A 26023-nucleotide genomic window follows, 5' to 3' on the forward strand; every position below is an offset into this window, starting at 1 on the left:
AACTGGGGGGGAAGGGAAGGTCCAGGGAAGAATATGGTTCGTAGAAGTGGACGCTGAGAAACAGTCAAGTAGGATGTAGACCCCAAGGAGCCATTGTGTATATTATACACGTGATGTTCCCATGAGTATTTTCGGTGCAGAGCAAGGGGCAGAGGCTGGCTGGATAGAAGGGGGCCGGAAGGTGAGCAGTTTCTCAGATTCTTTTCAGAAATGTGTCTGTGCAGGGAGACGGGCTGTGAAAGGGGTTCTTTGTCATGGGGAAGGTTGGAGTGTATTTCATTCTCTCAAGTCAGCTTCAGTAGACGGATCGTGAAGGTACAGGGGACACCTGAGAATGTCAGATTTCTGAGAAGACGGTGGGAAATGAGACCCAACATGTAGGAGGATTGATCTTTGCCAGGAGGAGGGACCTTGTCTAGTCTGGCAGGGAATGCCGAGAGCAGATGCTGGTGCAATGAGAAGGGATAGTGGCTGGAATTTGAAGGTGTTCCCAAATGAAGCCTTCTGTTTCCTCTCTGCAGAAGGAAACAGAGTTACCTACTGAAGGCGGAGTAGGGCAGGGCATGGGGGTGACAAGTAGTATTCTGGGGGAGGGTTGACATGCCAGCTGCAGGTGGGGAACCCTGGATTCCAGGAACAGGAAGGGACCCCATTTGGTCACTTTAACCAGATGTTGAGAAGATCTCAATTTACAGAGAACAGATAGATATTTTCATTGAGGGCTGGTATCGTACTGGGAAGGCATGAACATGTGTCAGAGGTTCTCTGGGATCCAGTCTTTTGGCAAGAATGTGATGGAAATGGTACACTGCATGATCTGAGCTGGTCATCGGGACCACATAGGATAAAGTTAGCAAACATCCCGAAAATTGAAGTGTCATTTGGAACAATTGGGACTGTCCACTTAGTAGAAAACTGAACTACTGAATGATCGCAGTCCTCAACGAGATGACTGCATTGGGTTTTATTTGACAAAACGTGTGACCGTGGTACGACAGGGTTCGATATTGCAGAGTTTGGGCCCAAGGTTGAGAAAGCTGTATTGGAAGGCAGAGGTTTGTGATTAGATAATAGAGTGTTTGGATCACTCACTTTTGAGACAGAGCAGGTGGGAGTGATGTGGTCTGTGGGTGACGGAGGCCAAGGTTGCCTGGAGGGGCACATGGTTGGGGATGTGACATCAGTGGATAAACTGAGGTCTGGGAGGGCAGGGCATTGATGTATTTCGTGCTAATCGAGCTCATTTTCCTGGATGGAATGCACAGTGAGACTAAGAAGATGAGCTTGTTGGGTAAGACTCTGGAGGAGAGAACTTTTGGAATGCAACAGGTTAGGGAAATGAAAAAGCCTAGCAAAGTTAAGGGACCAAAAGAGGTTGGAAACAGGAGTTTATAACCACTCCCATCTGTAAGGTTCTCTTTTTTTTCCCCCCAGGAATACTCTGCATCAATTCATCCATTCTTTCATTCATTCACTGCATATATTGGACCTTCTCTATTTGGAAGGTATTACGCTGTGGACCGCAGTTGATTCAACAGTCGATTAGAGTTTCTTCTCAAGTACTCTTGGTCCCGCTGGGACGATGAGATGGGATCACATTGATTGTCACACATCCCATAAACGAGAACCTTGAAAAATGCCCAGGAAATGGAGAGTAGGAAGACATTACATGTGGTAGTGGTTGTAGAAGCCTTGATTAAATAGGAAGAGCGTCTTATGCAGGCTTTCGAGGGTTTACAGAAATGATTGGGGGTTGGGGGAAAATCCTGGCAGAGAAAACAGCAACAGAACTTTGCAGAAGGTGGGATAGGATGAGTTGTTTGCTGGGGCACTTAGGTGAGACTCAGCTCCACTAAGGAATGGTATTGGCAGGGTGGGCCAGAGCCAGGATGTGGTTACTTTGCATTTCAGGCTGAAGGAGAGATTCTTTAGTTTTTCGTTCTTGCAGAAGATATGAAGGAGTCCAATTAAGTGAAAAAATAAATCATCAGTGGAAGTTGGCGGCGACATTTCCCCCCTAATAACACTGAAGGAGTTCATATTACGGAGTAGGGTCAGGGCTGATGCACACACCCTACTCCCCAAATCTAAATTCAGTAACTTTAAGAGCAGGGCTCTATATGTGGAATCTATCAATCCAAAAATTTAAAAAAGGGCTACAAATGAACTTATCTACATAACAGAAACAGAGTCACAGATGTAGGAAAGAAACTTACGGTTCCCAGGGGGTAAGGGCAGGGGATAAATTGGGAGATTGGGATTCACACACACACACACTACTACATATAAAATAGATAACTAATAAGGACCTGCTGTAGAGCACAGGGAACTCTACTCAATACTCTGTAATGACCTATGGGGGAAAAGAATCTAAAAAAAGAGTGGCTATATGTATATGTATAACAGATTCACTTTGCTGTATAGCAGAAACTAACACAGCATTGTAAATCAACTATACTCCAATAAAAAAAAAAAAAAGAAAGAAAAAGAGCAGGGCTCAGTAAACTATGGCATTTGGGCCAGATCCAGCCTGCTGCCTGATCTTGTAGATCAAGTTTCCCTGAAACACAGCCATGTTGATTTGCTGGTGTCTGGCCCTCCTGCTTCTGAGGAGTTGGGCAAGCCACCCAAACCACCTAAAATCGTCACTCCCTGGCTTTTCAAAGGAAACACGTGCCACCCCCTGGCTCAGATGATTTAGCCGTTTGATGTCTTGCTTAAATAGTCACCTTTAGCTTCTGAAACCGGGTCCGTTAACTGAAGGGTGTTCTTCAGTTCTTTACCTTCAAGCAGTGACATGAGCAGACGGCTGCTGTTTTATTCTTGCCCCGATAACAGGTGGATGATAGTGTGATAGGACCTGGGCGGTTTTGTCACATCTCCCATCTATAATTGGTGGGGTTTTAGTCCCTGGACTGAATACATCGAGGAGGGTGTAAACTATAGCATCTTGGATGAGAAAGACTTTAGTGTGAATTAGATGCATCACGTGCTTCCTTGCGATTCCCATCAATCCAGGGAACCAGCGTTATCAGGCGGGGAGATGCCCAAGAGGACAAAAAAATGACAAATAGAGTATTGCAGAAAACTCTGTGCCCACGTCAAGCAAAAGAATGACAAGCATATGCTCTTGCCGTTCAAAGGCATTTGACCTGCCGGGTGGCAGCACGTGCAAAGACAAAAATATAGAAGCGTGGTTTAGAGACAGCTGTTCCTAACAAGAGTCTCGGAGTGAATGGTAGAAGAATTTTCTCTGCACCGTCCTGGAGAGCTTAACTCAGCCATCATCTGTCTGTGGCTTCCTGTCACGGCCGAGTGCCACCAGGATGTTAAATGCGTGCACTTGACAATTACTCGAGCAAATTTTAAATTTAGACCATGCTCTTTTCTCTGTTCAGACATTTTCAGAAAGAATCCACACTCCTTCACCTGTTTTTCCTGTATCTCCCTTGCAATCCCCTGTCCTTCTCTGCTAACCGTATTTCTCCTTCGCAAACCAACTCAAAGTCTGTTGCCTCAGGGCCCGTGTTCCCAGGGAAGAGGCATCCTCTGTGCTTTTTCTTGGGCTGCAATCAGAGTTATGCACAGCTTGTTACAAAGTCATGGGGAACTACTCCTGGGGAAGCAGCGTGTCTGTTTTTCCATCCATCCACAGGTTCCCTGCTGGAGGGATCCCGCATTTCTGGCCTCTTTGAGCCCCAGGCCGCTGTGCTGCTCTCTCCCTTCCCCAAGGACCATTAGTGAGAGACCCTGGGGAGCATCTTCTGTTGACATTGTGACCCACTCCCAGCTCACCCCTCCAGCCCCTCCTGATACCCCTTTCATGCTCTATTTAGTTATTTTCGAATTGCCTCATACGTGCAAAGCTCGTTTTCCCAACTAAACAGTAAGAGCTAGGCCAGTAATAAAATAATAACAATGATGAAAACGGCTATGGTCAGTGGTCTCCTGTCTCTCAGGCTGGGGATCATAATCCCGTGAAATACTCACATCTTACACGTCTGGAACGTGTGGCACAGCGGTGGACCCATGTCCCAAGGGCACAGAGCTGGTGTTTTCGTTGCCTAGGGCTGCTGCGAGAGTTCACCACCAGTTTGGTGGCTCAACACGACACAAATGGATGATCTTACAGTTCTGCAGGTCCGATGTCCAAAATGCGTCCCCGTGGGCTAAGATCAAGGTGTCAGCAGAAATGTGCTCCTTTATGAAGGCTCTCGGGGAGCGAGGCCACCTGCATGCCTTGGCTTGGGGCACCTTTCTGTTCAGAGCCAGTGCCGTAGCATCTTCCAGTCTCTCTGACTACAGCCTCAGCTGCTCTGATGCCCATTTTCCTGCTTCCCTCTTTCCCCTATAAAGAGCCTCGTGATTGTATTCGACCCACTCACGTAATCCAGAATAATCTCTCCTTCTGTCGGATAAGGTACCATATCCCCAGATTCCAGGGGTTGCAGGTGGACATTTGGGGGTACCATTATTTTGCCTCCTACCAGCGGTAAAAAGTAGAAGTGGAATTTGAACCCCATGACTCCAGAAACATTGTTAGAAGTCTTTGTTGCTGTGAGATCTGAGTCTCCCTGATGACAGAGTCAGCACTTGTGTCCACCAGGCAATGCTGGCCGTGTGTCATGCATGTAGAGACCATGACATATATATATATCGGGTTGGCCAAGAAGTTTGTTTGGGTTCTTCCGTAACATTTTATGGAAAAACCCAAACGAACTTCTTGGCCAACCCGATATATATTCTTCACCACAAGAGATACAGTATTGCTTGTGAAATTCTCATTGAATCCATGTCATTAAATCACTAGGTTCTTCCAAATCGGCCACCCCACATTAAGCATTGAAGAGTGCATTGAGGTACGTGTTGGAAAGACGTATAAATCTCCTTGATGCCTCTCCTTCGGCATTTTAGGGGGAAAAGCCAACAACTGGGAAGGAGGCATCCGGGTTCCAGGCATCCTCCGATGGCCAGGGGTGATCCAGGCTGGGCTGGAGATCGATGAGCCAACAAGCAATATGGACATCTTCCCGACGGTGGCCAAACTTGCGGGGTCCCCTCTGCCGGAAGACAGGTACTGTGACTCCCAGGTGCTCGGGGCAGTCTCCTTCGGATTTTGTGGGCAAGGGTGTTCCGATTCGCCTGCACGGTGGCATATGCTACTTCCGGCTGGACCCTTTATCCACGCCCGGTTATGGGACTTACTGGTGGGTCCAGCAATGTAAACACCGTTCTGTCCATCCTGTTATCCCAGTGGGAAATAAAGTCCAAAGCCTGAAGGGGATGGACAGTCTTTTTGTTTTCTTAATATTTGTTTCTTTATTCATTTATTTGGTTGTACCAGGTCTTAGTTGAGGCAGACAGGCTCCTTAGTTGGGGCTCGCTGGCTCCTAAGTTGTAGCACGTGGGCTCCTTAGTTGTGGCATGTGAACTCTTAGTTGCAGCATGCATGTGGGATCTAGTTCCCTGACCACAGATTGAACTCGGATCCCCTGCATTGAGAGCATGGAGTCTTATCCACTGTGCCACCAGGGGAATCCTATGGGATGGACGGTCTTTAACTGAGCCTCCCTCTTTTGGCATTCCGTGGAACCCTCCCCCTCCCTCCCTCTCCCCCTCCCTCCCTCTCCCTCTCTCTCTCTCTCTCTCTCCCTCTGTCTCTCTCTCTCTCTCATCTGTGCCCATCATCAGCTTGCAGAAGGGCAGCTGGGCAGATGCCCTCTAACCTCCCTTGTTTCATCCCACACTTCTCCTGGCCCTGTTCACCAGCTCTTTGCTGCAGCAGCGAGAAAGGCAGTTGGGTGCCTAGTCAGGCCCCTTTTTTCCCAGCAGGTCTTCATTTAGCGAGTTCTAAATGAAATGTCTTTCTCTTACATTTAAATACAACTTCCGACGGCATCGCCAGTGGTTTCTCCTTAAGTGTTATTACCAATCTGAAGAGTTCTAAGTGAGGCACACTGATTCATTGCTTTCGTTAGTTGGGTGGCAATCCAGGGTGACGGCAGGCACACGGGCTGCAAATCTTGTTCAAATTGAGCTGCCGACAGAACCAAGAGGAAACGAAACCAGAGACGAAAACAACAGCTCAGCCAGAGCTGAGTCCACGGAGAGGTTTGCTCACCTCCCATTGTGCGCAACCTTGGTTCACTCTACTTTTATTTCAAATTTCTGCATTAGGTATACGTTCTTCTCAAAGTGCACGCACACACACACACACGCACATACACACACACACACACACACAGATGGGAAAGGCAGAATTGTAGACTTCAGCCCTTCTCAAACTTTGTGGCCTCGAGATTCTTGTACACTCTTCCCAGATCCAGGAGCCCAAAGACGTTGTGTTTCTGTGGGCGGTATCTATCAGCGTTTGTCATATGAGCAATTAAACCTGGAAATAAAAGTTTTTAAATGCAAGAGGGCCCAAGCACACAGTGCATCGGCTGACAGAGTGATAATGGAGCCACTGGGGAAACCCACCATGAGCTCATGAAAGAGTGGGGGTACAAAAGGCAAATAACATTTTGAATTACTGCAAAGACAGTTTGAGCTCATAGACCTCCTCGTAGGTCTCAGGCATCCCTGTGGGTCTCTGGACCACACCGTCTCAGGGTAGCTGGTGCTTCAGAGACGAGCAGAGATTCCCGGAGCTATGCTGCTGTGGCTTCACTGCTGCTGAAGCATTGAAGTTCCTGGGCCCTGATTTCTTCTCCTGCAAATGGGTTCACACTTGCACAGGATGGCAAGCACTAGAGCATGTCAAGTGCAGAGTAGGGATGCATGCATACTTGCCATTTTTGTTTCACCCGCCATATTGAGAGGTAACAGGTAGGGAAGTAGAGTTGTTTCCACTTACACGTTTCACGTCCATCTGGGCTCAGAGAATCATCACTGTGAGGGCTGAAGGGGCTTCTAAGAGCTGCTATTCCAATCAAATGATTCTTCTTCCCCTCTAATGACAGAAAACTTGGCAGGAATAACTCATCAAAAGTCTTTTCTTACAGAAAACTAAAGCTCTCACTCCTTATTTTACTTGCTCTTTGGCCCTGGTTCTTTCCCTTGGAATAAATCTGAATAGTTCCATGACCCGTGCACACTGAGTGTTCAGATAGTTTCATTAAGTACATTTTTCTCTCATGGTTCATGATATTAAATTCGTCGGTACTCTCTGCTTTCACAGTATCTTTATATTTTTATTATTTTTAAAACATTTATTTATTTGGCTGTGCCAGGTCTTTAGTCACGGTATGCAGACTTCTTAGTTGTGACATGCGAACTCTCAGTTGTGGCATGCATGTGGGATCTAGTTCCCTGACCAGGGATCGCACCCGGGCCCCCTGCATTGGGAGCACAGAGTGTTAACCACTGGACCACCAGGGAAGTCCCTGCTTTCACACCACCTTTAACTGGTTTTCCACCTCACTGGGAAGAGCCAAGGGAAGGGAAAATTTCAGAGGCAAAGAGGAAGATCCCTAAAGGGAGATCTTGCTGCCGGCACCTCGCACCCACCCCAATCTGAATCTAATGGGGGTCATCCTGTTTTTCTCCCACATGCCCATTGAGGAAGGAAGCAGCCTCCCTCCTAAGCTGACCCAAACATTTTGTGCACGAGCCAGTGTCCTCAGTGGAACCCATTCTGAGTATTGAAGGTTCTTTCAATGGATCTCACCTGTTGATGGTCCAACTCAACCCAATGATACTATGTCTGGGTTTTGGTCCAAGGCTCTATAAGATGTCATTGTTCTCCAAGAGACAGCACAGATAAGAAAACGGCAATCTGCTTCCAGGTTGCTCATGGGAATAAAATGATCTCACAATATACTATTTAGATCATGTTAGCAACCAGGTCTAGAAGACGTCCTTGTGTGTCTGCCCTGGAGACGTTGACCATCTAAAGGGATGGTTCTCAGCTGGGGTGACTGTCCCTCCCAGGGGCCGTTTATCAGTGTCTAGAGACATTTTTGATTGTTTTGACTCGGGACGTTGCTGGCATCTAGTGGATAGAGGCCCGGGTTGCTGCTAAACACCCTACAATGCACAGGATGCCACCCTCCAGCAAGGAGTGATCCAGCCCAATCTGTTGGGAGTGCTGAGGGTGAGAATTCTGCTCAAAAGCTTATTATTGCTCTTTTATGGACAATGTCGTTATCTATATAATGAAAACCTCATCAAAACTTTTCAATAAGAGCGTCCGGATAATATCCTCATATATATCCATATCCATCTGTAAATCTGATACACAGGTATCTACTCTTTAGAAAACAGCCTAACTCCCTCCCACTAAGATTGGTGGAAATCAGCTTCCCTGGTTTCTTGCTTAAGCAATATTAAATTTACGTTTCTCAGGTGAGTAAACACATTCAGAGAGCTGGACCCAGGCTATATGACAATCCCTTAATGAGGTTCCCTCACATTTTGCCACATTTTTCATTGAACGAGAGGAGTTTCGTTCAGAAGACCCCTGTCCTTCAAGTACAGCCTTGTAATTCTCAAGAAGCAAGTGCTGTTCTTGACAATCCTAGCTTGGTGAGAAATGAAAAGCCCTTCGATGCAGGGTTTCTGCTTAGGTAAAAAGAGCAGCAGTCCGAGTGTTACACATAGAGATTTTCACTTTGCAGAGTCTCAGTGCTGCCATGAGAATTCTCTAACTCAACCCCGTGGTGTGCCTATATGAGATTCCTCTTGGCGTGAATCTTTCCTTTGTACCTACCGTGGCCATCACCCCAGCATATGCAGAAAAAATCATTCCCCCTGCATCTCCAAATAAGCTGATTCTGGACATACATGGAGGGCAGTCTTTCTTTGTGATATAAAACATAGGCAACAAAAATATAATACCTCGGGCTTCCCTGGTGGCGCAGTGGTTGAGAGTCCGCCTGCCAATGCAGGGGACACGGGTTCGTGCCCCGGTCCGGGAAGATCCCACATGCTGCGGAGTGGCTGGGCCCGTGCGCCATGGCCGCTGAGCCTGTGCGTCCGGAGCCGGTGCTCCGCAGCGGGAGAGGCCACAACAGTGAGAGGCCTGCATACCGCAAAAATAATAATAATAATAATAATAATACCTCAATACATTAATTCATTAAAGTGAAAACCTGTCAGCCTCATCTTTGCAAGCAGACAGAGTATTACCATAGTGAGTCTATGACCATGCTCCCTCTTAATGAAGATTGGCATGCCCAATTCTCCTATTCCATAATGAAAATTCGATTTCATTTCTTTTTTCCAAGTTTGGAAAAGAAATCCAAATGCTTGGTATCACTTATGTCTGATGAAGACAAGGGGAGTGGCTTGGTTCTCCCACTCAATTTTGCTGACATCTAGCTGGGTGACCACAGAAGGCTTCTTCCATAGAGCACTACAGATACAAGAGCAACCTGTACCCAGCTCAGCTCCATTTTGCAGAATAAAAGTCGAAACTCTTCACGTACATGTGACTACGTGTAATTGATCTTGCTTTCTATTCACATGTGGCAGAATGTTTGATGTTTACGGGTGGAAACACTTTTAATTATGAAAGAGACTTTCTGGGTACTTGGGATTCCCTTTAATTTATCAAAGATCTATGTGCTTTCTTCTAAAAATGTTTCCTGTCTTACTCTACAGTGAAAAAAATCACCTTATTTTTTTGTTTGTTTGTTTTACATCTTTTCGGGAGTATAATTGCTTTACAAGGGTGTGTTAGTTTCTGCTGTATAACAAAGTGAATCAGCTATACATATACATATGTCCCCATATCCCCTCCCTCTTGCGTCTCCCTCCCACCCTCCCTATCCCACCCCTCTAGGTGGCCACAAAGCACCGAGCTGATCTCCCTGTGCTATGTGGCTGCTTCCCACTAGCTATCTGGTTTACATTTGGTAATGTATATATGTCAGTGCTACTCTCTCACTTCATCCCAGCTTACCCTTCACCCTGACCCCGTGTCCTCAAGTCCATTCTCCACGTCTGCATCTTTACTCCTGTCCTGCCCCTAGGTTCATTAGAAGCATTTTTTTTTTAGATTCCATACATATGTGTTAGCATACAGTATTTGTTTTTCTCTTTCCGACCCAGTTCACTCTGCACGACAGACTCTGGGTCCATCCACCTCACTACAAATAACTCAATTTTGTTCCTTTTTATGGCTGAGTAATATTCCATTGTATATATGTGCCACATCTTCTTTATCCATTCTTGTGTCGATGGACACTTAGGTTGCTTCCGTGAATCACCTTATTTTGAATATGGCAACAAGTGACTCACCTTGTGCCCCAAGTTAAACTCTTTTTCAGTCCCCCAAGCCTTTCCCTTCTGCTGTGATCCCCAAATCCTCCCCAGAGTGGACCCAGCACAGGTGGGTCGGAGGGACGTGCCGAAGTACATGGCTCACTGACTCCGCTGAGAGAGAGACAGCACATTTGTGGGGGGATGAAGTCACTGTCCCCCCAAAAAGTTCCCCAAACATGTTCTTTTCAGTTACGTGAGAGTCATCCACATGCTATTGAATTTGACCTGAAATTCAGACATGACTCTCCTTGACACTGAATTGTTACTATCCCCATGGTTGCCATGAGTCAGGAGCCCAAAGAGAATCATCTCACTTTCCAAGTTAAAGGCAATCTCAAATGAGCACGTTTTTCACAGAATGAGGCAGACACCAGGGGGAAAAAGCATCCAATTTTGTAGCCGTGGCTGTCCTGCAAGCGTGCTTTGAAAAGTTGAATTTGTTTACAGAAAAGGCCAATCAGACGATTCCCATAGGGAAGCGGCGATGCTTTGCATCACTTTGAAAGTGTAGGGGCCCTTCTGCCACGAATCGTGATGTTGTACAAACATTTCCATCCCAGCCATCCCAAGTATTTTGATAACTCAGACGCCGTTTAAAAGTTTAGCTCAGTAGAGTCACTTTCCATTTTTCATGGCAGAAATGAGCCTCTTGTTGACAAGCCGTATTTCTCCAGCATTGTTCAACAGTGGTTGCCATCGCAGCGTGATTTATTGCCGGCTTCCAGGAAAGAGTGCGTTAGGTATAGGATGTAAAACAAAGATGAGATCAGTCTCTGCATCGCAAGAAAAAAGAAGTTTGCAGAACAGACTTTGCTTCCCTCCTTAAAAAAAAGAGACACATGTGCTTGGAAATCAGAAAAAAAGTCTATGAGATTTACAGTGTTCTTTTTGTCATTAAATCCCCCTTTGTGGGATCAGGCCCAGTTCAGTTATGAAATACCAATCTTAAGAAAACAGTTCTGTCTCCTGGGTTCTTAAGTGCTGAGTTTTGTGGGTTTATGATGAAAAACAGCTTCGAGAAATGAGCTAGACATTGAGTCAGAGAAACAGAGATTCACTCTCACCCTCGAGCCATCGTGGAAAGGCCTTCTCTCCACGTGGAGCTAAAGGTGGTGGAGAGGTGTCGGGCCCATCTGTCCCATCTCTCACCTTCAGGGTTTTCACCCCTGGGGGCTTTTTATGCGCAGGTCCTCCTCTCTGCCCCTCTCCCCTCATCCCTTGCTTCCTTTCCACCTACTTAGGCTCTCCTAATCTCAAGGACTGAGTTTTTCTTGAAATTCACAATACCGGCCATTTCAGGATAGAACTAGTATCCGGAGAACACACTGCTTCTGGATCGAATCATCTCTCTACCTTGTTCCTCTCATGGAAGATGAGAATCAGGCTTGGAAAGTGAGCCAATTCTGTCTTTTGTTCTTATTTTTAACTTACAATAATAGAATATTTTCAGTTCCGTGGACTTGTGCGGAGTGCATGATTAATAACTAAGGTGGGGACCAGAGAAGCAGTCAGCAGTAATTACATGATGGGATTTTTAGCGACACCAAAATAAACCACAAAGAAAAAAGAAAAAAACAAACAAAAAAAAAACTCAAGGGATGTAGGACTTCTCAAGAGTGCTTACCCGCATTATATAACCAAGTTAAAGTTCCGGTTTCTCAATTCCTCATAGTAGGAGGGGCCAGGGATGGAGTGTTTTGGGTTTTTAAAAAATTTTTTGTTGGAGTGTAGTTGATGTAAAATGTTGTTAATTCCAGGTGTACAGCAAAGTGATTCCGTTATACATATACACATATCCACTCTTTTTAAGATACTTTCCCCCATAGTTCATTACAGTATTGAGTAGAGTTCCCTGTGCTATACAGTAGGTCCTTATTAGTTATCTATTTTGTATATAGTAGTGTGTATATTCAGTCCCAATCTCCCAATTTATCCCTCTGCCCACGCCTTTACCCCTGGTGACCATACGTTTGTTTTCTGCATCTGTGACTCTATTTCTATTTTGTAGATAAGTTCATGTGTACCCTTTTTTTAGATTCCACACATAAGCGATATCATATGATATTTGTCTTGGAATGTTTTTAATCAGAGAAGGAAAACCCTCAAGTTCAACAATCTACCTCTTTCCAAGTAGCCTTCTGCCCCAGGTTTCCGTGGCAGTGGCCTAATGGTAATCAACGACTTCAATTTCTCTAGTGCCTGTTAATGTATGTTTCACTCAAAACAAAATTATAGGCTTTTTTCCTTTATGTAACATCCAAATAGTCTTAATTTTGCTCCTTAGCAGTTGTATACAGTTATTGCCTACCATCTGGAAAGTTCCCCTTCTCGGCCTAGTTATAGAAGAGATATATTTACCCTTGAGAACATAAACGTGTGTAATGTGTATATGTGATATGTAAATGCATGTGAGTACATTTACATCTTCGGGGTATTTAATATCATCATGATTATTTACAAATCACGTCCCTGGGACTTAGAACTTCATTTGCATTGAAGTCCATCCAATCTAAATTGCCCCATGCTGTATATTATCTTTTTTTTAAAACTCAGATTGTCAGAAATTCTTATTTGCTATAGATCCGTAGTTTGTAAATACACTGTTTGCCAAGGCAATAGGCAGAAGACTCGGTATAGGAGCAGCAGCAGGGGAAAGCAGTGGAAAGCACGGACGCCCAGTCAGCTGGGTTTCAATCTCATTGGCTCTTACGACACACGTGGAGTTGGGTGAATCACTCCATTTCTTCATCCCATCATCCTGGAGTGATACTGGTCACAACTCACGGTGCTGCTTGGAGGATGAAATGAGTTCATGCACGAGCAGAGCTGGCCTCCCTACGTTGCATATGGCGCCCAGTGTGGGTCAGTCAGTGTCCTGGGTTGGTTACTTCATTACCATGTTGTAGCTCTATCATGCCCCCATTTGCTGGAAGGACAGCGCCGACATCGGGAGGTTTTAGCCCAAGGCTGATGTGGCCCCCTGATGCCCACCTGCTTTATCCCCCAGGATCATCGATGGGCGTGACCTGATGCCCCTGCTTCAAGGGAGAAGCCATCGTTCGGATCACGAGTTTCTCTTCCACTACTGCAACTTCTACCTGAACGCCGTGCGCTGGCACCCACAGAACAGTGAGCAGACGCATCTTTCTTTCCGTGCTTGTAGGGCTATGTGCAGTCACTGCCATGGGAATAGAAGAAATTGCAAGAGGGCGTTGCTCTCATGAGATGCCCGAAAGATGCTCAGTTTTGCTTTCTCTGTCCTCCTCCGCGTTCCTTCTTCTCTTACGCCTCCCGGTGCCCTGGTGGTCCAGGCAGGGCGTCACACATTGCTGTGACATGTACTTGCAGCTCCCTCAACCTGGGGGGACTTCCTTTCTTTTCCCTTCCTGGTTAATGCTTATCCATCCGCCCCACCCCCCGAAAGCCGTCTTCTCTGCCTGCTGTCCTGTAGGTTTCGCACTGGCACCGAATGCCCTTGAGATGTTTACCCGACCTTCTCTCCCGAGCCTCAAAGGTAGGGGTCGTGACTCATCGATCTGTGTTTGGTCACGGATCGTGTGTATTTGCTAGATGTGGGTATTTAAGACAGAGTTGAAACGCTTTGATGTTATCATGGGTCCCAAACCCAGGGGTGTTGTAAATTGTGCACTGTATCAGTGACGGGACCTTCTTTGGGTTTTCCAACAGCGGATACAGGGGTGCATTTCTAAAAAGCATAAAGGACCAAGTGGAACCAAGTGAGAATCGTCGGTGTAGTGATAGGTTCACATCTGGTTTTCACGTATTTAAATGTAGAACTACAGTAAGGCTCACATCACTAAGATGCCTAGGAGTCTATGGGAATCCAGCAACTATTACACCCCTGCTGTATATCCCAGAGGTAGAGGCTGCTATTGGACTTTGAGGTTCCTCTTCAGTGGGAAACTGAAACTCCCCACTTCTCTAGTGTGTTTTGGGATTCTGCTCCCAGAGGCAAGATTCTCAGAGCAGCTTGTTTATTCCCTGCAGCTGATGACTTGGTAAAAACTCAGGTGACTCTGATACTGGATTTCAATGTACCCCTCACCCCATTCTGCTCACCCAGTCGATTTACCAAAGACATCATTTAAAGAGCAGGTGCTCCATTATTCTTAGAGTGGAAAATTATAACCCTTCCGTTACCCAAAGAGAGCACACCAGGTTTACCCTTCAGCGTTTATACTTTCAATCTGGACGGCTTCCTTGAGATAGCTTCCGGAAGACCAATATGGCAAAACCATGGGCGCACGATTCTAGGCCCAGAGGGATCCTGTTTACGTATCTCATCAATGTGTCCATCATTCCTAACACCCATAGGAATGCTGTCTCTTCTTAGCATTATTGGCAGCATTTAGATCTGAGCCATCTCATCATAAATGAGAGATGTGGTCCTCGCCACTTCCTTTTATACGGAGCCTGCGAGAAGTGTAAAGAAAGTCTCGGGGACTCTTGTTTGTTTAAAGAAGGCTGATATCACGTCCTGAGCCTTGCAGAACTGTATTAAATAAAGCCAACCCCGTCGAGTGAGAGGAGCCGGAAGAAACCTATTGGATCAGGGGCTGGGGAAGCACATTATGTGGAGGAGTAAACAGAAAAGGGACAGGAAGAGGCAGAAAATAGGAGTAAGTGAGAAAAACAAGACCCAGATTCTGATAGGCAGCTGGCCTGGGGATAAAGCTTGCTTCTAAGACAACACACAAGTGACATTTTCTCTTATGCAGTTCCTTACTATCTTCTGTCCTGAAGCAGCAGCACACGAGGAAAAATGACGGTGTTTCCACACCGGAATCATGCATCTAGCTAAAGGGACTCAGGAAACCGTGGGCTTTATGAATCGTCTCATCTACTTTTCAGATTGTGCCTGAAACTCAGTAACAACGGTCGCTGCCTTGGCTGTCACACATGGCTCCATGGCTGTTTGCTCAGTATTTCATCTGTTCGTTTGTTGTACACGTATTTATTGAGCACCTACTAAGTGGCACCTTCTGGGCTAGGCTGCGCACCTGTCAGTGAGCAAAACAGACCAAATTCTCTGCTAGGGAGTTGCTTACCTCCTAGCTCAGGACAGGCTGAAGGCTGTGCAAACAGCTGGGAGTGCACAGGTGTGTAAGGAAGTGTCACCCGTGTGTGTGGAGTTACCTGTCAACTAGAGAATACAGAGAGCAAACTAGTACTAGTTAGAGGAGATGACTGACATCATCTCGGATCTGTGCTGGTAGGAGTTTATGGTAATCACTACACAGGAGACACTTCCCGTAATTGTCAGTGGTAAGAGGGCTGCCTCCTGGCCTCCAAATACTTTGCTAGAAAAGAAGAGAGACATTTGGGCTCAGGGTTTAGAAATGTAGCGTCCGGGCAGCAGTAAGCTGGAGCCACCTCCGGATGGCTCAGGCATCTTGCCAGCTTGTTGGGAAAGCACTGCTACCTGGAAGTCAGCCAGGCGGCGAGCGCTGACACCCCGGCAACTGGCAGACGTAGCAAACGCGCGCCCTGTTCCTCGCTCGGAAAGCACAAGCTTACCAGCAGTAAGTACGCTGGTACCCGTAAACTAGAGCTGAGTGGTGGTGTGGTTAAGATCCAGTTGCCGTTTGTCTTGGTCAGTTGGACGCCTGCATGTTACAATTCCCAACTTGTTACTCATTTTCCCAAAAACTTAGAGCTGGACTGCAGTTTCCACCCTTTTAAAACATGAACCCCTTTCAGCTTTCATATACAGTGTCTTCTCTATAATTGAATCATTCTCTAATGATAATGTTTCTGTAATTTCGTTGTCTCAGCAAATTGAATGGCCTAACTTAATCATCTCATACCCTTACGCCCACTGCATTTTAGAAGAGCTCACGAAAGTGTTATTAGGACACCGGTAACTTTTCTTGCATTACAACGGGAATTGTGAGTTTAAGTTTACTGTTCCGCATGTATTCAAAAAGTTTGGCTTTAAGTTTTGACCTGTGAAGCAGTGTTAGTAAAAATTCACTGTAATGACAACTTGATTTTATGGTAAAATTTATCTTAAAAGACTGGTAGTTAGCTCTGAGCTTCTGCTGCAGATTTTTGAGCAGATGAATGTAAGGCTATAAACTAAATGCTCGCATTAGTGTGAGACTTTCCAGGACAGCTGGTCGTACAGAAATCCATGGGATGTGGTTATGCTGATGTGGAATCCAAGGAGTCCCATAAATCCTGCTAGCTTTTCAATTCAAGTTTGTTGGAAACTTCTCTCCTGTGACTTTCTTTTAAAGCATCATTTGAAAAACCTCAGTAGTACCCCTGAAGCGTACATTGTGTATAGAAAAATGATAAACAATTTTGACCTTTAAGACTTCAAAATAATTTTTTAAAATCTTAAATCACAACAAAAACAGTAGGAAATTAGAATTCATTCCAAAGAAATTTGTTTGTCTCTAGCTCTTTTAAAGGTGCCTTTTTTTGAAAATAGGAGATAAGTGAGGTTTAAAATTGCAACAGCATTGCAACAGTATTGCAATAGTATTTGAGGAAAAATGCTTGCTTTGTCCACTAAGATTTTCACCCAGTTAAAAAATTAATTTTGCCTCTAAAATGCACCTAAGAAAAGAGAGAAGATTCTAATTACAGCTGCCTGTGTCTCAGGAGTTGATCGGTGTAAGAAAGGCTATGCTTAGTTTTTGTCTTTATTAATGACTTCAGTTTGTGTCAGTGGTCTGATTCTCCTTTGTCTGATTACCGGAAGTTAAACCTGAAGGGTCAGAAACAAGAAATCGAGGGCAGAAGCTGAACTCACGGGGGCTGTGGCATTTTCCCATGAAAGCTGCAGAGAACGTTCCTGTACTCCAGCTTACCTTAAGAAGGAGAAGCCCTTGCCCAACCAGAACTTTTGCTGCAATTAAGAAAGAACGCACATACGTAAATCACTTCAAGGATATATTTCAAGTCTTAGGATTTCCTTTTCCTTTTGGTTGAAAATCTCGACCAAAGGCTGCATTCCCAACAGCTCTTGACCTTTGCGATATTCACCCACTAATTCCTTCACCTGCCTTCTCAGCCCGGTATCGTGGGACGTGTGTGTGTGTGATTGTAGGAACGCAGGGTGATGTGTCCCAGGATGGACGGAATCTGCTTTGCCCACAACCTAAGAGAAGGTGTGATGGTGATATAGGAGGATGGAAAAGGTTTCCCGGAAATTGTGTTCAACGTTTATTCAATTTGTTTTATCTCATTATCACTCAGATGGTTCAGTAACGGGCTTATCGTCCCAACCATTCACTTCCTTTAATGGAAAAACACCATCATAAAAGGATATTTTGTTTTCTCCCACTTGGTCTATCAAACATGTATTTTTATATGGTACTTCCTATTACCTTTTAAATAATATTAGACCATTGTTGAAACATACGTCTACTTTTTTTTTTTTATTGGAGTATAGTTGATTTACAGTGTTGTGTTAATTTCAGCTGTACCGCAAAGTCACTCAGTTATACATCTATACATTCTTTTTCATATTCTTTTCCATGACGGTTTATCACAGGATATTGAATATAGTTCCCTGTGCTCTACAGTAGGACCTTGTTGTTTATCCCTTCTTTATATAACAGTTTGTATCTGCTAATCCCAAACTCCCAATCCATCCCTCCCCCAAATCCCTCCCCCTTGGCAACGCACAAGTCTGTTCTCTACAGACATCTAATACTTTTCGACTAAAGTTTTCGCATGTCTGACCTAAGATTACATTAATTCTTGGACGAAAAACGTGTCAGCCATGACTTCTGTTCATTTGTCACAATGCAACCTTGCTTCCTTACAGAGACAAAATACATCAAAATGGGAGTTTCTTTCTCGAATGCCCAAAGCACAGTGTTTCTGAACGAGTCCTCCAGTGTTAGCTCAGCACCCAGCTTATTCGCAACTACCATAGGCCACTTCTTCTGCCCTTTCCCCCCTGACGTACTCGCTCCTACTGATTTTCTGCAATATTTTGCACATCTCTCTTCTTCGATGTCAGCAAGGGGCACATGTCAGTTCTCACAGTATTCCTGCTTGTTTCTAGCTCCGTCCTGATTTGCTTCCATCTGCTAGCAGAGCTGGGCATTTTCTATGGGAACATTTTAGTTCTAACCAAGGCATGTTGTAGTGAATATTTGTATTAAGTATTTATATTAGGTATTCATATTTATATTAAATATTTGTGTCTTCCTCACCTTCGGATCTTCTATCCACAAATGTTTTGTAGGTGGTTTTAGGCTTTTCCCTCTGTTACTCTCTTATTCATTTTTTTTTTTTTAACATCTTTATTGGGGTATAATTGCTTTACAACGGTGTGTTAGTTTCTGCTTTATAACAAAGTGAATCAGTTATACATATACATATGTTCCCATATCTCTTCCCTTTTGCGTCTCCCTCCCTCCCACCCTCCCTATCCCACCCCTCCAGGCAGTCACAAAGCACCGAGCCGATATCCCTGTGCCATGCGGCTGCTTCCCACTAGCTATCTACCTTACGTTTGTTAGTGTGTATATGTCCATGACTCTCTCTCGCCCTGTCACAGCTCACCCTTCCCGCTCCCCATATCCTCAAGTCCGTTCTCCAGTAGGTCTGTGTCTTTATTCCTGTCTTACCCCTAGGTTCTTCATGACATTTTTTTTTCTTCTTAAATTCCATATATATGTGTTAGCATACGGTATTTGTCTTTTTCTTTCTGACTTACTTCACTCTGTATGACAGACTCTAGGTCTATCACCTCATTACAAATAGCTCAATTTCGTTTCTTTTTATGGCTGAGTAATATTCCATTGTATATATGTGCCACATCTTCTTTATCCATTCATCCGATGATGGGCACTTAGGTTGTTTCCATCTCCGGGCTATTGTAAATAGAGCTGCAATGAACATTTTGTTACATGACTCTTTTTGAATTTTGGTTTTCTCAGGGTATATGCCCAGTAGTGGGATTGCTGGGTCATATGGTAGTTCTATTTGTAGTTTTTTAAGGAACCTCCATACTGTTCTCTATAGTGGCTGAACCAATTCACATTCCCACCAGCAGTGCAAGAGTGTTCCCTTTTCTCCACACCCTCTCCAGCATTTATTGTTTCTAGATTTTTTGGTGATGGCCATTCTGACTGGTGTGAGATGATATCTCATTGTAGTTTTGATTTGCATTTCTCTAATGATTAATGATGTTGAGCATTCTTTCATGTGTTTGTTGGCAGTCTGTATATCTTCTTTGGAAAAATGTATATTTAGGTTTTCTGCCCATTTTTGGATTGGGTTGTTTGTATTTTTGTTATTGAGCTGCATGAGCTGCTTGTAAATTTTGGAGATGAATCCTTTGTCAGTTGCTTCATTTGCAAATATTTTCTCCCATTCTGAGGGTTGTCTTTTGGTCTTGTTTATGGTTTCCTTTGCTGTGCAAAAGCTTTGAAGTTTCATTAGGTCTCATTTGTTTATTTTTGTTTTTATTTCCATTACTCTAGGAGGTGGGTCAGAAAGGATCTTGCTGTGATTTATATCATAGAGTGTTCTGCCTATGTTCTCCTCTAAGAGTTTGATAGTGTCTGGCCTTACATTTAGGACTTTAATCCATTGTGAGCTTATTTTTGTGTATGGTGTTAGGGAGTGTTCTAATTTCATTCTTTTACATGTATCTGTCCAGTTTTCCCAGCACCACTTATTGAAGAGGCTGTCCTTTCTCCTTTGTACATTCCTGCCTCCTTTATCAAAGATAAGGTTTCCATATGTGCATGGGTTTATCTCTGGGCTTTCTATCCTGTTCCATTGATCTATCTTTCCGTTTTTGTGCCAGTACCATACTGTCTTGATTACTGTAGCTTTGTAGTATAGTCTGAAGTCAACTCTCTTATTCTTGAAATGCGTCATCTTTTTTATGTGACCACTGCATGTCTTTTGAAGACACACTTGATAACAATACACTGCACCCTTACGTTTATTCTATATCTCCTGTCTAGCAGATGCTCTGCTACGCTCTTTGCATATGATGCCTCTTTTAATCCTCCTTATTAAAAGTGAGTTTGATTATATTCGTATTAGATTTGGCCGTAACAGAAACAAAAAGTCATGGTAGCTTATATCAGAGGGAGGTTTCTATCTTCATCTCGTGAGTGAAGTCTAGCAGTAGGTGGTCCACAGAGTTTCAGGGATGCAGACTCCAAGCTCTGTTCCGCCACCTGGAGGATGCAGCAGCTTCTTCTGCTTGGAGAAGGGTGACAGTGTCCGCCTATGGGCAGCAGGAGGGAGCAATGGATGGAAAGAATGATGTTCCCCAGGCCAGAAGTTGGTCACCTGTGCACACCTGGTATCAGAGGAGGCTGGGCAGTGTAGCCTTCATTATGGGTGTCTGTGTGCCCTGGTGACACCCCACAACTTTGGCAGCCTGAGGATAGTTTCAGTCTCTACCAAAGTTATTTACAGATGAGGACGAAGAGGTGTCAGAGGTCACAGAATGGGCGTGCAGTAACAAGAGTTGACGCCAAGTTGGTGCTAAACCAACACTGGCTACTTTGAGAGTCTGCCCTGTGGTAAATTGGAACTTCTTCCCCCAAGACAATAAGTTCTTTTATTCACACTCGCAAAGATGGTTCTTCTTCCTCACTGTTGTCTCTCTGGCCATCTCCACAGCCCCATGGACTGTTTCTGGAATTCATTCGTGTCCTCTCATTCCCTAAGTCCACCCATTCTTGGGGACCTCAGCTCTGGTCTCCCCTGGATGAACTCTGACCTTGATCCACACCCTCCCACTGCCGCCATGTCCACCCTGCACATGCCTCTGTGCACACGCTTTCTTGAAGGCAAAGGTGACGTGGAGACACCCCGTGGAGAAATCTCTGACTTCCTGGCTCATTTATCTGCCGTGACCAAATGTCACCAAGCAGCCTGAATCTCTGGCTGGCTGGAGGCTGTGTTGGCGCTGAGTGATTTTAGGCAGGACGCCCCCAGTGGCTCTGGAGGAGAGATGCACAGAACGTGCCAGGCTTCCTGTCTGCGCCCATGCCGGTTTCCGTGGTGGCACCTGGCTTCTTCCCTCTTTTTCGGTGTCTTCCTGATCATCCCGTCGGCCCGTTCATCATTAATTTACCGGCACATTTTTATTGAGCATCTGTTCTACGTAAGGCCCTAGGTGCTGGGTATTTAGCACCCGTGAGAGATAACAGTCCTTGTGTTCAGAGAGCAAGTAACCTAGAAAGAAATGGAGTCCACAGACGGTGGTAGCCCTTCAGGGCTGAACGCACGGTAGAAACTGCTGAGAGGCGCCAGGAAACAGGGGTAGCTTCTGGCTGGAGACCTGGACAGGCTCACGGAGGACGAGTTGTCGGACCTTGAACAATGGATAGGATTTCAACACACAGAGACAGTGAAGGGGAGTGGGAGACTTTAGCATGCCTTGTGTACCCACTCAGTACAGGATTCATATTTCCGTCCCCCCAAATGCAAAAACAAACGCTTAGTCAAAGGGAGTGTTTTGCTTTCGGGCACTCAGGCATCACTCGTGGAGCTAGGGTTCCTCTAAATCTGAATTTAAAAGCAGGTGCTCTGGGTCACAGCCCTTACCTGCTTCCTCTTCCTTCTCAGTGTTTTTGTATCTTGAGTCTCAGTGCAACCAGCGCAGGAAGCTGGCAGAACCGGGTCTATAATCCATGAGCCCAGTACTGTGTCATTGAGGGTCTCGGCTACAGAGAATGGGTGGGCACGAGTCTCAGGGGTCAAGAACAAGAGCCCTTGGGTCCGCACTTCTCTGGGAGCATGTGTGAAGACACTGGTGCCCTAGGTTGCTCCACGTGGGCCCCCATCCTAGGATCTTTGGGTCTAAGACAAGAATGTGGCATTGATGTCAGGTGGCTGGCTCAGGACAGGGGAACACGGTTGGGGGGCATCATGGAAGCAAGGAGGCCGCCATGAGTGTGGGGACCTTGGGGTGGATTTTCAGACATCTGTCCAGGAGATGAGATCAACATTACTAAGAGGGCAAGCTGAGGGTCCCAGTGGGGTGGTATGGGCCGCTCACAGTGGGAAAACACAAAAGTCTTTGAAATACTTCTAGAAGGACTCCAAGATGGCGCTATGTAGTGGGAAACACTGCTAAGACCGAAAACCCCAAATGACTCTGGGTGGCTTCTGTATGTACGCGGAATCCTCCAAACATCCAAAATAAATCTTGCCAAGACTAGCTGTTCAACAACATTCATCAAAGGATGTCTCAATCTGAGTGATAAATTAAGAGCCAGTGTGTGGAAGCCATTTAAATTTTGTTGTCCGTATTCTTTAAGAATCCTTAGGAGGAGGGGAAAGGTGTCTTAAGACTTGTATTACGGTGGCAACAGGTTTAAGAGCATAAAGAAACTCGTGTTTTTGTCTTAGATTGACGGAAGCTTTATATTCAAAGCTAACGCAAAGGTGGTTATTACTATGCACCTGGCATTGTTCTGAGAGCTTTACACGTGGGCATGGGTTGTTAACCCCCAAAGCAAAGCCCCGAGACCAGTACTATTCTTATGCTCACTTATCAGAAAAGGAGCTGTGGCCCTGAGAGGTTAACAGCCACGCCCAGCATCCCACAGCTAGGAAATCGCAAAGCTGGGATTGGAGCCCACACTGTCAGAGCCATCAGAAAGGGGAGGAGAGTTCAAGCAGATCGTAGTCCACTAGCCACCAAGACAGGAAACACTTCTGAGCTCAGAGACAAAGGATGTCTCCCCTTGATGCTGGTCATGGCTCCAGACTGACTAGACTCCTCGCATGAAGGGAAAAATGCTTTGCCAAGTGGACTGGTATCTGTTAGGCAGAACTTAGCGTCTAATGTCTGCAGAGGCTGGTTCCAGTGCCGCATGGACAGAAAAAAGCGGGCTGTGCATTCTCTCTGTCTCTGTTCTTGGGGACCCTGTGTGCTCAGGCTTGGGGTTTCTCTGTCAACGGACCTCTGAAGCTTTTCTGGTGGCTGAGTCCCTGGGAGTGATCAAAATCACAACAGCTGTTCCTGTCCTGGGCTCTCACGCCCCTCAGATCCCCAAGAAATCCCAGGAACCCACTGCTTATTTTAATTTGGATGAAATAGCTGTTTTACGATTACACTTGGAAGGTGCTGAGTTCAGGGTCTAGCTTAGGAGTCAAGTTTTTCTCACTTCAACTCTATTTGCCTTTTTGTCAAAGGACTGTAAACTTTCTTTTCACATGAATCCTCTCAGTTTTTTTCCAGTGGTGATTTTGCATAAAAATGGGTTTCATAGGTAGGTAGTGATCTCCACAGCATTTTTTTTTTTTTTTTTTTTTGCGGTTCGCACGCCTCTCATTGTTGTGGCCTCTCCCGTTGCGGAGCACAGGTTCCGGACGCGCAGGCTCAGCGGCCATGGCTTACAGGCGCAGCCACTCCGCGGCATGTGGGATCTTCCTGGACCGGGGCACGAACCCGTGTCCCCCGCGTCGGCAGGCAGACTGCACCACCAGGGAAGCCCTCCACAGCATTTTCTATGGTCTTGACAAAGCAGCCCTCTAACTGTACGTCATCTTTGTCCTCTAATAGTCACAACTATTTCTCTTAAATTTTGAAGCATATTTTAAACCTAAGTCGAATTATTGTTGCCATCAATACTTAGACTTTTTTTTTGAAAAAAAAGTTCCATTTAATTTTCCTGCATTCTCCCTAGAAAATGTAATAATTGCTTCCTCTGGTCAGTGGGCGTCAATTGTAAGAAAGATTCAGATCCCGTGGTGGTCAAAATATTTATCTGTGACAGAGGTGAGACAGAAGCAACCTTTGTTCAGAGTGCACTGGAATTTTAACAATAGAGAAAAAACTTTTTTAACGCAACATTTTTTTAGTAGTATATGGAGAAATCCAGGATGAAATACATTATTAAAATAATTTTGGTAAACAGGAATCAATATACCTATTAGAAATATAAGGTGACACCAGGTACCTCCTGTTTTATCACATGATCTGCTGATTTACTTTTTTCTGTTGAAATGACACCTTTGACAATGTCGATTCCTGGGTTTTTGGTGAGCAACGGAACAGTAAGGCTTCATATCTTATACACCTACATGCAATAAAATGCAGCCCAGTTTCCCTCATTTGAGCAACTCCAAAGTGGTCTAAAGAAATAATACAGAGAATACTCAATGTATCCTTTTATAAAAAGTTTCAAAAGTCCAAATTGCGCTATAAAAAGGCAAACACCCCTATAGCTTACCCAATAAATCTTCAGAAAAATTAATTCTTCATTCTGCACTTGTCCGAGCTGCACTGCCATACCACCGCTGCTCCCTGTGAGGATACTTGAGGTTTATTTACTGACTGGTCCTTAAAACTGCCCGCCCGTCTGTTCACACCTGGGCAGGACAGAGCACAGGTGGCTAGTGACGGAATCTACGTGCACAGCTTTCGAAAGCAAGCGGGTAGGGCAGGCCCTTAAATGAATTTGTTCCGGGAGCCTGTACTCCCTTGGGGTTTTAAGCACACCAAGACTTGACTCGAATGTCAAGTTCAAAACAGCCACCAGATGTGCAGCTTTGGGGCCGGAGCAGAAGAGACTTGCTTCTCCAGGCCTCTGTCTGTAAGGGCCTCGGCCCCACTGACCCTGATGGAGGACACATTCTAAGTGACTGCAGCTTCTCGCTGCCGAAAAGGCTTCTGAAGGAGATCTAGGGGTCAAGGGGAAGGAGAGGGGGGGACGGAAAGAATTTGAAGGTAACCTGCTTCCTCTTGACCTTCTGCTGGAGAGGGAAAGCAGGCCCTGGAATTCTTCCTGCAGCCTCGCAGCCTGATTTCATCTTCAGAAGGCAGGTGCTGACCTGTAAGTTGTGTGAAGCGACACAGCCTGTAAGTGCCATCTCTCCCAGCATCAACTACGCGACGGACGGGAGGTTCCCCATTACGGATCCCTTCAGTGTATGTATCTAGGCCGTACGCACATTGCTTGTCTGTGCTGACCGGTTCTCCCCCAAACCAGAGGGGTTTAGTCACCTTTGAAGATGCTTGTCTGAGGTCAGGGGCTGTTTGGGGAGAACGTGGGACCCATGGCAGTTGTTTTCTGTTAATTCCATTCATTTCTTTTGCATCTGGATCCATGGGCCACTCGATACCTATAACTACACAATCACCATCTCCATGCCAACAAATGATCGAAGTGAATCCAATAGGTGTGTGATGCTTTCTAGTGGGACAGTCTCTATGGTTTTATATAAAAACGCGGAAAGGATAAGGCGAAGAAGGACATTTTCGGTCTGCACCTAATTCTGCTTGGTTCGTATGTGTTGACTCTGTTTTGATCCGCCACCTTTTTCTACCCAGGAAACACTTTTTAGACCTCTGTCAGAGCATGTGTGATGAGTAGTCAGCTTTCAGAAAGCCATAACGTTGTAGGAGAAACAGGAAACCAAACATTTCACAATTATTTGTTGGTAAATTATTTTTTTCTAAAAATGGCAATATTGGGTGTTTAATGGAACACAGAAGTTACATTTTAAAAACTAGGTAACCATCCTACCCTGGGGTCAACTTGGAATTTTTAGCACCTTTATTAAGGTATCACCTATAGAGCATAGAATTCCAATTCAGCCATTTTTAGTAAACGTATAGAGTTCTACGACTAGAGTCAAATCTAATATCAGAACATTTTCTTCACCCCCAAAGGATCATTTCTGAAGCCCAGCTGCAACTTCTCCCCATCCTCACGCCCAGCCTCACTAAATTCTGGATGGGATGCGTCTGGGCTTTCTTAAAAGGGAGGAAATCACATGTTAGCTGAGG

The 26023-nt window shown here is 45.2% G+C and overlaps 1 protein-coding gene across 2 annotated transcripts in view; it reads left to right on the forward strand.

Annotated features, from left to right (window-relative positions):
- The window catches only part of STS (steroid sulfatase), a 183770-nt gene that overhangs the window by 153986 nt on the left and 3761 nt on the right, over window positions 1–26023 (forward strand). Inside the window, exons 9-11 of one of the 2 annotated variants that reach the window (XM_027095477.1) lie at window positions 4915–5074; window positions 13274–13395; window positions 13718–13780. In XM_027095477.1, coding sequence (XP_026951278.1) covers window positions 4915–5074; window positions 13274–13395; window positions 13718–13780 — 345 coding nt within the window. The remainder of the gene's footprint in view (window positions 1–4914; window positions 5075–13273; window positions 13396–13717; window positions 13781–26023) is intronic. The other variant, XM_027095478.1, reaches the window with a different exon arrangement.

The sequence above is a fragment of the Aethalodelphis obliquidens genome, unplaced genomic scaffold, assembly GCF_003676395.1.
Source record: "Aethalodelphis obliquidens isolate GAN/ISIS:26980383/991018 unplaced genomic scaffold, ASM367639v1 scaffold91, whole genome shotgun sequence".
NCBI lineage: Eukaryota > Metazoa > Chordata > Mammalia > Artiodactyla > Delphinidae > Aethalodelphis > Aethalodelphis obliquidens.